The 12,917-nt window shown below is 53.2% G+C and overlaps 1 protein-coding gene across 1 annotated transcript; it reads right to left on the bottom strand.

Moving 5' to 3' along the window:
• Positions 1–9,118: 9,118 nt before the first annotated feature.
• Positions 9,119–11,986, bottom strand: HER10_EVM0004376 (uncharacterized protein). The gene is made up of 2 exons (XM_035474024.1): positions 10,838–11,986; positions 9,119–10,753 (listed from the first exon to the last, which is right to left on the bottom strand). Exons 1-2 carry the CDS (start codon positions 11,520–11,522, stop codon positions 9,906–9,908), a joined length of 1,533 nt encoding a protein of 510 aa, XP_035330603.1. The 5' UTR covers positions 11,523–11,986; the 3' UTR covers positions 9,119–9,905.
• Positions 11,987–12,917: the final 931 nt, after the last annotated feature.

Raw genomic sequence — 12,917 nt, 5'->3', positions numbered from 1 at the left:
ATTGGCAGGGCATAGGGGTCCTCTTCTCAAGCCACATCCAAGCGGATGGGAACGAACATCGTCATCCTCTCCATGGTTCATGAGACCGGCCACGCACATCAAGGTCTATCCAAGTCCATCCCAAGCTTTGCCCTTCCCCTTGCGTAAAGAGAGGAGGAAAGTCTCCTAGAAGTGTGTAAGTGCACTGCTCACCTCGCGGCTTCAGACACTTGCTCCAGCCAACTGTCGCATCATTTTAAGATGGTGTGCCAGAAACGATTTGTCCGCCTCGCAAAAACACCAGACGGCACTTACAAAGCAAACTCGTGGTCGATCTTAAGCAACCACGCTGCCTACTATAGTCCCACAGTTGGCTTCTCTACTGTAACAGCTTCAGGAGCTCATGCGAGAGCCAATATGCTACCACCCATCGTGCTATACCACCTTTCGCAGGCATCGAGATACCTCTCAGGCTCCTGCAGACGTTGTTTTCTCCGTGCATTGCCCCGTGCTCCCTCGCATGATGATGGCTCCCCGTCCCCGAACCCATATTGATGACGCCCGATGCCAAAGCACCTTCATTTCTTGGCGCCGTAGGCAGTGACACACACACACACACGGAACCAAAGCTAGCGTCCCATCCCCCCGCCCATAGCAAGCAATTCTCTGTCTCGTGTGTCTATGAAGGCAGGCCCAGACCTCCGTGGCCTTCACACCTTTTGGCGACTGGTGTGTAAACCAGTACGGTAAGTTCCTGTGTGACCGCAAACGGCTCTGCCTGAGCCACATCATCAACACCATCCCTCATCTCTTCCCAGCCATTTGGGTGTGGCTCCGCCCTCTCCGGCCGCACGGAGTGGGTACCGCGGAGTGGAGAAGAAACTCCTTCGACGCCGTCTCTCGACGCGGGGGGACCGCTCGCAAGAAAGCCGCCCGCCAGCCGGCGCGGAAGCGCTTAGATCATTTGACGCCCGCTAGAGACAAACCAACTGCTCCCGGTCCCTTTTCCCAAGACGCCCAAGGTGCCAGAGAGGGCGTTCAGTCGTCGTGCCCCCCACCCCAAGAAGCCAACAGACGACCGTGCCAACCAGCCTAGTCTAGTGCGATGAGCAAGGCTTGGTAAAGACTAAGAGAGGAAGAGGCGGCACCGTGCGCCGTTCTTCGCTTAGTTGGTGTCGAGCCGGTGGTAACTTGGAAACACAGAGAAAGAGGGGACCCTGTCGGGTTATTTCTTTCGGTGATGGGGCCCTTTCCCGTGATCCACGAATCGTCTTAGCTCGGGGCACGGATACGAGACTATTGACAATGGCAAGCGACGTGGACAGCGGGCGGGCCGGCTTGGGGTGTGTGGCCCTTTCATCATGAGACTATGTTTGGAAGAGGTTAGATACTCGCCAACACGGGCCTTCTTTACCAATATGCCGTCTTCAGCGAAATATCGGTAAGGTGGCACTGATGGGAGGGGCGTTTTGTGGCAGATGATGAACTGCCGTGCTCCCCAATATCAAAAACTATCAAAACGTGTGTAGCTCTGTGGTTCAAGCCACCGCCCCGTCCACATCCACTGCCTTGAAGCTTTCTGCCCCCAGCCACGCAAGCCACGGCAGTAAGATCGTCAAGGCGGCCTTTTCAGCTTCTCATTCCCGGCCGGCTTCAACTTTTGGTCAATGCCATACGATACCTTACCCTCGGGATGCCCATCTTTGTGGCTTTCCATTGGTCAGCCCTGGAGGGGTCGCTGCGGGAATGGCTGACACCGGGCTCGGAAGCGGCTCGGGCTCTTGACCTCATGGCGCTGTTGGAAAACATCAGACGGCGGCTGTCAGAGGGGGCTGTGCATAGGCAAGTAGGGTTCAGAAACGCTCGAGGGTTTAGGTAGACGCAGAGAAGGCCTCCAGGTACGCGTATGGTGAGGCAGTCAACGTTCGAACGCTGGAGCTGGTGCTGGACATCCCTTATCGTGTGACGGCAGACGTACGTGTAAGTGTGGTTTGACCCTCATATCTTGGAGTGCCTAGGGAATTGAGGCTGGCAAACAGATCGCGATATTTTGGGATGTCACTTTTCGCTATAAGCTCCTAGAGCGAAGCCATCTTAGCCTCGTCGGTTCGTTTGCATCTCTGTGGTGCACGTTATCCACTCGGCAATCTTGTGCACCGTTCTGACCTCGCGTGTTCAAAGATCGTAGATCTCGAACTCTGCGCCTAGAGAGTGAGACATGGCAGAGACAATGGCACGATATGGCACGATAGGAAGCGCTACCGACGAACGATGGAGCCTATCCACTGATGATTTTCTCGTACCGCAATTGAGTTTTGGCCGACGCTTTCAATAGCTTGCGGTGAGTGTGGCACCTTGAACGTCGTGGGCCCCATTTTCTCTCATCCGTCGTCCATAACCTGAACTCTCAAGATCTCGATGTTGGACGGAACGGGCAAAGTGTCTCTCGTTCGCAGACATACTGCTAGAGTCAACCGCGTGCTGATGTCTTTCCGCGTGTACACTCTATGCGTCTCTCTCTGCCACGCCGAAGATCTTTGCCCGAAACAAGGCCCGTCGTCCAGTTCCTGGGAAAGGCAAAAAGCTAGTAAGCCCGCAACACCGGATGCAGAAGCCGGAAGGGATGGGCGGGACTAGGTAAACGTCGTTACCCTCTTGAGCGCCGGTGATGTCTTTGGAGATCGGGGCGGCCATGTGCGATCGGGACTTTCTATCATCGAATAGTTCCCCCTCTCCGAGCTAAGACGGCAGAGTCGCTGGTTGGGTGAGCGATCTGGGGCATTGATTGGACGGCGAGTCAGCGAACTATAGAATCGCGGAACGAAAACGACGCAATGGGCAATGCGGTCAGTGTCGAGATGGGAAAGGTGAGTGAGAGTTGGAAGTCGAGGGGGCCATTGTTCTCCTAGGGCCATAGAGTGACAATTGATGCACCAAAGATAGTACCCAGACTTGATGCGGTCCACCACATCTTGAGATCTTGTCAAGCGTCTTCCATGTCCAGTATTCGCCACTTGGAGTCTTGGAGAGAGAGGCTCTGTGCCAAGCTGATCGTTTTGTTCGGTAGCGACGGCATAAGTCCAAGTTTCTGGTAATTGTTGTGTTCAACCCCTCTCGCTCCAGCCCTCTGCCCCTCTCTTCCGTCAATAAAGTCCCCGGCCGTGAACCGCCGGCCCCGTCCGTGCGAAGCGACTCTCTACGGCGGGACTCCGGGGCCGTGACGATGGGAACCATCCAAGCATGAGTATTTGCCACCGGCTCTGACAAGGGCGGCCTTAGCTGTATCCAATCTGTTTTGAAGATCTCTCGGCGGTAAGGGATGAATAACAACCACGCGGCGATCTACACAGAATCGCGATCATGACGTTGATGGTGCTGCTTGCTACACCCTAGAGACTAAAGTGTTCCAGTTGAACACGGAGTGTTTGGAAGCGCAGCATGTTTAGCCGGACTCAGCACAGGTTGCCAATTATAGTTTGATAAGATGGATTCACTGTTAATATCGCACCATGAGTGTCTCCAGAGACCACATTCTTCGAAATCCTCTAAGTTGGCAGACCTGCGATGTCTCCCTATCCATCTATCGAACGGTGGGCGTTGCGACAAGGAACGTGCGCAAACGTGCGAGCTTGACCCTCCCATGCGGGTCTTCGACAGAGATCGAGACAGTTGACGTAGTTGATGACTGAGAGTTGCTCAACCACGCTTCCACACTTCGTAACCTCGCGCGTCCACCGCAACGCGGGCTCCAAGACATGATGATTCAAAGTATCTGCCTCCTCACCAGCCAACCTCGTTCTCGCCTAGCCACTCACGAGCTCTCTGATTATAGGCACACTGACACAACCCCCCTCCAACCCCTCACCAAGAGACAAGACGACGCCGAGAAGCAACAACTGCCGTGAGCCCTTACTTCCACCATGTCTCTCAATTTGTCTCCAAAGATTACGCCTAGTATCACGCATTGAGCATCGTACCAACGGCGCGCGGCCTTGGCAAACCAGTCCTGCGACTCTTCAGTGTGCCCACCAGTTCGGTTTCTGCGGCCGCAAAAGGGCACTCGCTCACTCACTGCCCGCTGCCTCGCCGCTGTGCCGTTCTCCGCATCTCGATCTGCAGTTGTCCATCCCATCCCTTGATCATCTGCGGCCCCCCGGTGGTCGCCTTCCAGACTTTCTAGAGGAACAAGAATATCGAACGCCCCCACCCGTTAGACGCGCCCTTCTTCGTACGTTCCTTTTGTCCATACTTGGGCAGAAACCCGTCAATATCAAACCCATCATGCGCCATGCACAGAAGCGGCCCAAGGTACTAGGTGTCATCCCAAGACTATGTGCCAAAGTGGAATAGAGCCCTTCAACTCTAGCCCCCCGGCCACGCCGCGGGAACGTTTCCGAACCACTTCAACAACTACCGGCGTAAGCTGGCGGGGGGCCTGGAAAAGCGCAATTCGCCAGCCCAGTGAGCCCACTAGATGCAAGTGCAAGGGGGAGAGGAACAAAAAAGACCGCAAAGACCAGTGAAGACTCGCCCATGATCCATCATGTTAGTGGCTCCGGCTATTCGTTGTTCGTTTTGTCTCCATCACAACGAAGAGCTCTGGCTTATCGCCACCATGAATTGCGGGGAGGAGAAAGTGACAACGCTCAGCTCAATGCAGGCAAATGTCGAGGACAGGTTCCATCCCACCCAATCACGTTTGGGAAATACAGCTTTTCTCTGGCATCTATCAAGCCACGCTGTATCCCGATAGATCTGTCGTTTCCCACATTGTCCAACTCGAGCCGGGGCCTAGACCTTTTTTCCCTCACCGCCCCCTTCGTGCCCCTGTCCGCTTGCGGCCTGCGGCTTGCAGCCAATACCCGGCATATCGGGTTCCCCATCAACTGACTTGTCAATGCTGCAAGAAACGAAAAATAGTTGCAGGGGTTGTTCGCGAGGGCCTCAAAGCAGAGGACGATATGGCCAACCCGGCCTTGTCAACCAATGTAGAAGTCTTCAACCAGTTTCTGATTATGCCAAATCTGACAGTATGCATCCATTGCATTGAAACCACCCGCATAGTGATTGCTCGATATCCAAAGAAAGACAGAATAACCCTCGCCGGTGCCCACAACGACCGCTACGAGGAACCCAAACGAGCAAACAGGAGCAGGGGCCGGATGAGAAAGCGACTCGCCAACCTATGCCCTTTCCAATGATCGACACCGCAGCAGAGCAGAATTATTGCCTTCTCCCAAACGTCCAAACCCTGTCTCCGTTGCTTTTTTATCCCACCCCATTTTCAAAACGCGGTCAAACTCTATCACAAGTCAAACGCAAAGCTTGGCCGGAGCTGTCAAAAAGATAGATTAAAAAAGGACGATAAGTTGATAACCCACAGTTTTCGTAGTCCATAAGGCACGAATAGACGGCCAAGACAATAATAGAGTTCTCAATCGTCTACCGGGGAAGAGCCCGTAGAAATAGCGACCAACCCAACCTAAGACAAAGTGTGGATGGGTGGGAACCATAGTCACAGCAAGAGAGACTTCGGACTCTTGAGATTGGTTGACAACAAGTCCAGCAGAGAGCCAACTGATGAATGCGAGCTTCTCGCTTGTCGGTTCTAGAGTGTCGCCAACGGCAGTATCAGCAGATCTTTCAGCCAGGAATGTTATCGTTCTCCATCATAGACCGAACATGACAGTGCTACACCGCATCAAACTCCACTTCCATCCAACATCACATATCAACCCCCGGCCGGGTGTTCCATTGTCGCCGTGCGCCGCGGCCGCCGTCTCCGTCTCCGTCGTTCCAATAACTCCGGTGGATGGCACCACAAACAGGCTGCGATCATCGGACGGTGGGGCCAGCATTCGCTCACTACAGTAATTGCCCCTTCAAGACTTGTCAGTCGGCATCCAATGTCCATACCGCTCATCACCTCATCATGCGAAAAGGTTTAAGAAATCACCCGCAGAGTTGAGAGCTGCCAGCATCTACCTAACCAGTCAGAACTCACCCGTGTCCACGGCATACTTGAGCTTCCCCCCAGTAAGCTAGTCTATAGAACATGCGTCTGCTTGCTGTCAAGGCCTAGCGCAAGCGGGAAGTCAAGTGATTCAAGCCACTCACGGCTCAGCGATCGTGGGTAAGGACTCTCGGGCGAAACTGGCAACCAACCCAACCACACCAAATATGTGCTAAACCAAACCCACCACCACCGACCACCGCCCACCAGAGAGTTTGCTGCCAGCTTTACTCTTGGCCAACTGATCTCTCCCTCTGTCTTTCTCTGTCTGCCGTGTTCGATTAGTGAACTTGGCCCTACCTAGTCGTCCATCGTCATAACCCATCACATTTAGCACATGGCACGCTAACTCATTCCAGTCCTTTCTTTCAAACATCCTTTTTCATCTATCCCATGATCCCGCTTGGCTATCCCTCTCGCGTGGTTTGATGCGTCTTTTGCCTATGCCTATTCAAGCCCCTTTTCGTCTTGAGAGCCCCCCACCTCGTCTCGTCCATCCGGTAAGACGCCTCCTTGTGCTCGAGGGCGCGGCGGGAAGCACGGAAGTGTAAGCCAGACGACATGTCATCCCAAAACTCCATACACTTCCAACTGTGAGAGCGAAGCACTTTGGCCCCATCCACCCACCAGGCCACACCGAGACATGCTATACTCAAGTTATAATAGCAGATTCGCCTCAGAAAGTGGCCGTGTAAAGTGCTAAACCTCGCAACCCAATAATGACCAAAAGTGAAGGAATAAAACAGAAACAAAAAGGCTGACGGCTCCCACCGAAAGCACACACTTGCATGTTTAGCAATGAAGCTAGCCACCTATACACACACTTACGGAATACCTACTCACACACATCTCTCCATATCTGCAACCTCTCACACGCTCCTCCAAACCTCTTCTAGTTGGCTGACGCTCCAGTGCCTCGGCCACCCTCATCGCAAACAGGGTTGCCTACATGCATGCCCACCACGATGGGATTCGCTATCGCGTCTTCCCATGCCATGCTGTGCTGTGCCATGCCGTGCCCATGGCCACCCCATCCATCATTCCATAAATGCAAGCCCGGTGCTTTTCTTTGCTCCACCCACACGCTTCCATGCCCAAACCACACAACGCCCGAGGCGTCCCTACCTTACAACCCTTCCTCCGCCGTGCCGCATGCGTAATAAGGTGACAACGGCGCAAACAGGCCCCATGCAAGTCCACCTCACTGTCTCCCAAGTTTCTCTCCCAGTGTGCCAATCTTCGGGGATTCCCTAACGTTGGGAAAGTTGAACGATACGACCCGGTTGGATACACTAATGAAAGGCCCCCCGCAACCTTTCTTCCTGGTGCTACTACCTCTGCATACATTGCGATCCTCCCCCTTTCAAGGCATCCAACCAACCGTATCCGTACAACTAATGTCACTACATGACATCGCGCGCGTCCTATCCCGAACCCTCCAGCCCCCAGTCACCGAGGCACGAGCCCGAATCCGACCAAGGCTCAACCTTCTTCTCTTCTTCTCCAGCCGTCAGGGGACTCTCTGCTCTGCTCAGACTTTCCACTCCCAGCAACAGCTGGTGACAATCCATGACCCATGCACCAAAGAAAATTGCCCAGGTTGGCACTGGGCAGTGGGCACCGTCACACTTTCGCTCCAAGAAAAGGAAACAATACAATAAAAATATTGGCAGGGCCACCAGGGCTATAATCGGTCTCACCCCAAACCCTCTTCGTACACTCTAAACCCAAAGAGGGCATCAACCTCCGCCCTCAAGGCTCACGGTAGGGCGGACCTGCGGTCCCAAGAACAATTAAGAAAAGAAGGAAAAAAAAGAATAACACTTACCAACACCACACTACGGCAGTGACTTATAGGCACAGGGGTCATGATTGGAGAGAACTGGGGGATAAGACAAGACTTGGAAGGGGAGGATAGAACGGACCACCTCGACGCAACTCACCCATACCACCCGCACCACCGAAAACAGGGCGAACGATGACCGTTTCCCACATCTTTCAGAGTGCTCACCGTCCAATCATGTTTGCAGCACCATCGCGGAAACCAGTGTACAGCGAAGCGGTGCGAGGCCAGCCAGCCAGCCCCCCTTTCGAGAACGGCACCAGCGCCAGAAGTGACCACCACCAGAGCCAGAACCACCGATCCATTGAATCCATCCCCCTTCGACAGCCCTGCCTTTCTTAGAGCGTGCTTACTACTGCGGGCACAGCCAGAAAGAAGAAAAGCTGGAGTGTGTGATCTTCATCCCCCCCTCTAGTGTTGGTCGGTTGGAACGTGCTCTTCCTATGGAGCGACGCAGTTGCCGTGCAGTAAGTCAGTTTGCATAGTTGCACAATCCATTCGAAAGCTGCACTTTCTCATGACTCTTTTTTCTCTGGCGAGAGCAGCAGCACCCTTCTCCATGTCCCGCCTAGCACGCTTACAGATGTGCGCACATTGTCTTCCTGCAGAGTAGATAGGCCTATCCCCCAAATGCAAGAGACGTGGAAGGGGGGAAAAAGAGGAAAAACAAGGGTTGTCAAAAAAAAATGTCAGTCCTAGAAAAGTGAACAATTCATCAGGGATACCGCCCGCTCGACACAAACTCGCCTTTTACACAGTAAAGCCGAACAAGACCATGGCTCTTCCCTGACTGCGAGGAAAAGGCTTGGGGGGGACACATCCTCAAGAAGGGGAGGGGGGTTCGCATTCCCTCTCCTCCACCTCACTGCCTCGCGCGTTTGGGCGGTCTTCAACTACAGAATACAAGGTAGACCGTAGATTACTCGAGTAGGGAATAACCATCCCTCAGAGTTGTCAGAGACTCGGAGAAGGGAGGGTTTCCCTTAACTTTTTCTTCCCTCGTAAAACTGAATGGAATTATTCGAGACGTTCTGGAAGAACCGTAACCGAAGGTGGGAAAGGAAAAGGGAAAAAAAAGAATGTCACCCTTTTCTAGGCCATTACGTAGAAAAAAGGTTAGAGAACCACAGACTGCCTCATCCCGCCGCTTCCGACCAACACCACCACCTTCGCCTTAGCTAAGCACCATTTTGGCAAGGTCAGTGTTCGCACTCTTTTCAAATGGAGTAAATCGTTCTAGACAAGGAGACATTCACAGGTACACGTGGGAAGAACTTGTTTTGGGGTGTTTGAATGTTTGTATTCATTGGTAGGCGCCAGTTTTTTCTTTCTGGTCGTTGTCCCTAGCCCGTACTCGTTTGGAGGGCTTTGTTCCCAGCTTGAGTCTCCGTTCAGCGAACATATCCGCTGGCGGTTGGGTTCTTGGCCCAGGTATTGTCTAAACCGTCTTTTCCTCAGCTTTGAGTGAACTGAATCCCTCTCTCCTGTAAGTGGCCCAAATCCATCCCCCCAAAAAAAAAGAAAAAGAAAAAAAAAAGAAGAATCTGGTATCATCCAAACGATTGCCAGGAAAGTGGCCCTATGAAGGCTCCTTTCCCCAAGCCGTTTGCGCAATAATGCGTCAGAATAGAATATTCCGCCTCCCAGTAAAAATCATGAAAAGATTTCCTGCCTCTTGGTCTGTATCCCCCTTCTGCGCCTAATATGCTTTCCATAGTTTTCGACATCAACACACCGTCACTCTTTGCTTTCCGGTTCCCAACTCCGCGCTGAAGACATAGAAAGAATAAACAATAAAAGAAAACCCCGCTCCAGCAAGTTTACAAGCGCCTTTGCGTAATAGACAAATTCAGGTCCTTTTCGCACGACTTTTGAAGATTCCATTCCGGGAAGATAAATCCAAAAGGTAATATGGTCCACGTATCTCGTAACGAATTAAGTGTCCTCATGGATGGCCCACGAGAATGAACGTTGATTAGTTGTTTTGTTTGAATTGATGTCGCCATGTTCTCCAGGATAGGTAGGATTGGGATGGTCCTGGACATGAGTTGGCGTAACGGATAATTGTTCCTAGTAGCAGCCTTGAGGATGCGAGAAGATGGGAACCTGGTGGTGGAATGGAACGTGAGGATGAATAGCAGGGGCCTGCTGAGCATACTTCAACACATCTCCCCACCAGAACTGGACGAAAGACTTGGATGGACAGCTGGGCGCTTGCAGTTGAGCCTGGACAGGAGCCGGTGTTGGTACAGCCATCTGGACACGGAAGGACTCAGGTCCAGCAAGCTGGGATGGTACGGGGCCAGTATACTGTTGAGGGATGTAGTCCTGTGTGGGGAAGTATGTTGCTCCGGTATCCTCTGGTTCGTATGTCTGGGTATGGCATGCCATAGTCTCCTGCTGTTCCTGAAGGAAGTCCTCATCAAGGTCATCGATGGTCGAGCCACTTGAGGTGAGCGAGCCCTCGTCAGAAGAACAGGTGGATCCTTCGTCTGAGGAGGAGGAAGCGGGTGAGAGGGCGTTGTCGTAGTCGTCGACAATCGTGTCCTCGCTAGTAACGTATTCGGTAGTGTGCTCATGCGGAACCTGGGTAGTCGAGAGCACAGCTGTCGACCTCGCCGGAATGGTAAACATGGAGCAAGCCTGGATTCTTGCCTTCAACTCGGCAAGAGTAATCCTCTGATCCGGGTTACGGGTGAAGATCCTCCCCAAGATGTCGTTCAGTTCATCCGACACGGGGAGAATGCTCTTCAGAGTTTCCGGGCATCGGGTGTAAGCCCTGTAAGTAGAATCCTCAAAGGATGCTTGCTTCCATGGGTTGCGTCCGCAGGTCAGGTTGACCAAGATGACTCCGAGGCTCCAGACATCATTTGGTGCGCAGAGGTAGAAAGGTCTCCGGGCGGAGTGGTCCAGGCATTCTAGAAAAAGGAAAGAAGCGACACGTTAGTGGTGATCAGGGGGTTTGATAGAAGTAGGAAAATTCCTGGGAATGGATGGCCTACCTGGACTCATGTAGAATGTTGAGCCGCATCCGTAGTCCTCTGACCGGTCGGATGAGGTTGCGAGGCCAAAGTCGGCAAGCTTGACTGTTGATCCTTGGTCCGACACGAGAATGTTCTCCGGCTTCAAGTCTCTGTGGTAGATTCCGAGGGAATGGCAGTGCTCCACGGCATCCAATACTTGCAGGAAGACTCTCTTGGCGAGGTCATCGTTCCCGACATACTGACCGCACTCGGTGATGTTGAAGAACAAGTCACCTTCCGGGCAATATTCCAAGATAACATAGATGCAGTCCGGGTCATCAACAATCTTGAGCATCGACACCACGTTGGGGTGGGCCGACGCCAGGTAGTGCAGACGAATCTCTCGGTTCTGGAAGGCAACCTGTCGACGATCCAATGGGGTTCCATCTGGGTTGAATTTGCTGAGGCACTTGACGGCGTAACGGACTCCGGTCTTGACATCCACTGCGGAATATACGACGCCATATGCGCCAGTACCAAGAATGGTTTGCAACTGCAACTTGCCCTCAAGAAACCTTCCGAGTCTCGCCTCTGGTGTTAGCGGGACATATCGTGCCTGGCAGTGAGGTGCTGTCGTGATGGGTTGTTGGATCGAACACTTTGTGTTGTCGTACACCGGCGACGCGGGAGGGGTGGGATAGCCAAATCCTGATACATGCTGCATGTTATGTGATTTTTGCGGGTCCAAATGGGAATCCTTTCTCTGGCGGTTTGTAATGGGTCTCGAAGGCGAGATCCAAAGTGGAAGAGAAGAAGAAGGAAAAAGTAGAAACGGCCTGTCCTTTGGGTTGGTATGTCCTGGGAGTCCAAAGTAAAAGTCCTGGGTTATTATCCTACGGCCTGATATGGGTTGATAGTCCTATGGTTCGTTCTGAGGAAGTAGAAAGGTCGAAAGTGCAAGACGTCGAGTCAACGAGTCAAACACGTAATTGTCGCCTGGTGCGGGATGGGTAGCGAGCTGAGGTCGATGAAGGTCGGTGTCTGTTGTGAGGCAGAGGTGGAAGGGCGACTGAGATTCCAGTTTCCCGAAGAATCGTGAAGAGATGTGAAGAGGTCGACGGGAAGGAGCGTGGTGGAAGAGTTGATGATTGAAGTCTCTAGTCAGGTCGAGCCAGTTGCACGATGGTGGGATATGGGTGGTTGATAATGACTGCCACCACCCCGATGAGGAACGAGGCGAAATGATGTTAGCGCTACGGCTACGTACCCATGTCAAAGTGCGTTGCGTGGAGCATCCACCATGGCCGGTGGCTCCAAGGACACCCCAGTCGTCTTCGATATTAGCAGAGCAGGGATGAGCGGCTTGCCATGTCTTAGCCATGGATCCACCAATGCACCGTCTATTCTTGAGTTCGACATGAGCAGCGGGCCAGTGGGTTAGAGTTGATAGAAGAGCCTGAGGCCTGAGAGCCTGGCTTGGAGCTACGCAGTAGGTCGAGGGCCAAGGGGGCGTGGAGCCAAAGGGGGGGTGGTCGTGCCGAGGCGTGGACAAGTGACCGGCAGAGTTTCTCTGCTGGAGCAGCCACCAGGATGCCACTAGCAGTCGTGATTGGCGTCTCTGCGCAATTTACGAGCAGGTATTGTCTGACGCACCAGGTAAAGTGGCCCCGTCCCAAGGGGGTGTGAAGTGTGAGTGGGTGTGAGTTGTGTCACTCCTCACTTCTCGTGTATTGATTCTTATCCACCACCCCCAGCCGTGCTCCATATACCCCTGCCACCGCTACTGGCTGAGTGTGTCAGACGAAACGGATGGTCGATGGGTGTCGAAGAAACGGGGCGTGCGTGAGTCGTCGCCTCCCAAGCACTCATGGGACGACCCTGGCGGAGGGAACACAGACTGTCCGCTGCTCTAGTGTACCCTTCCCTTCCCTTCACTTCCCTTCTCAGCTTTCTTGCTGTCAATCAGAGGCCCAGTGCCTTGTTGGTGACTGACTGCTCCGTGCTCTCGCTGTTACGGCTCGCCCTCCCTGAGCGATACTGAGTGAGCCATCGTCATAGGCCTCCTGTGACCTGTGATGTGCAGCTTCTTCTTTTCTTCTCTCTATCCAGCCTGCCCGTG

Source organism: Colletotrichum scovillei, assembly GCF_011075155.1.
Source record: "Colletotrichum scovillei strain TJNH1 chromosome Unknown Contig00008, whole genome shotgun sequence".
In the NCBI taxonomy this organism is placed as follows: Eukaryota; Fungi; Ascomycota; class Sordariomycetes; order Glomerellales; family Glomerellaceae; genus Colletotrichum; species Colletotrichum scovillei.
Note: the sequence above shows the minus strand (reverse complement) of the source record. Positions and strands in the feature narration are given on the sequence as shown.

Coding starts and splice junctions, on each gene's coding strand:
- HER10_EVM0004376 (XM_035474024.1), bottom strand. CDS start 11,522: ATGCAGCATGTATCAGGATTTGGCTATCCCACCCCTCCCGCGTCGCCG. Junction 10,754..10,837: donor AACATTCTACATGAGTCCAG/GTAGGCCATCCA, acceptor TCCTTTTTCTAG/AATGCCTGGACCACTCCGCC.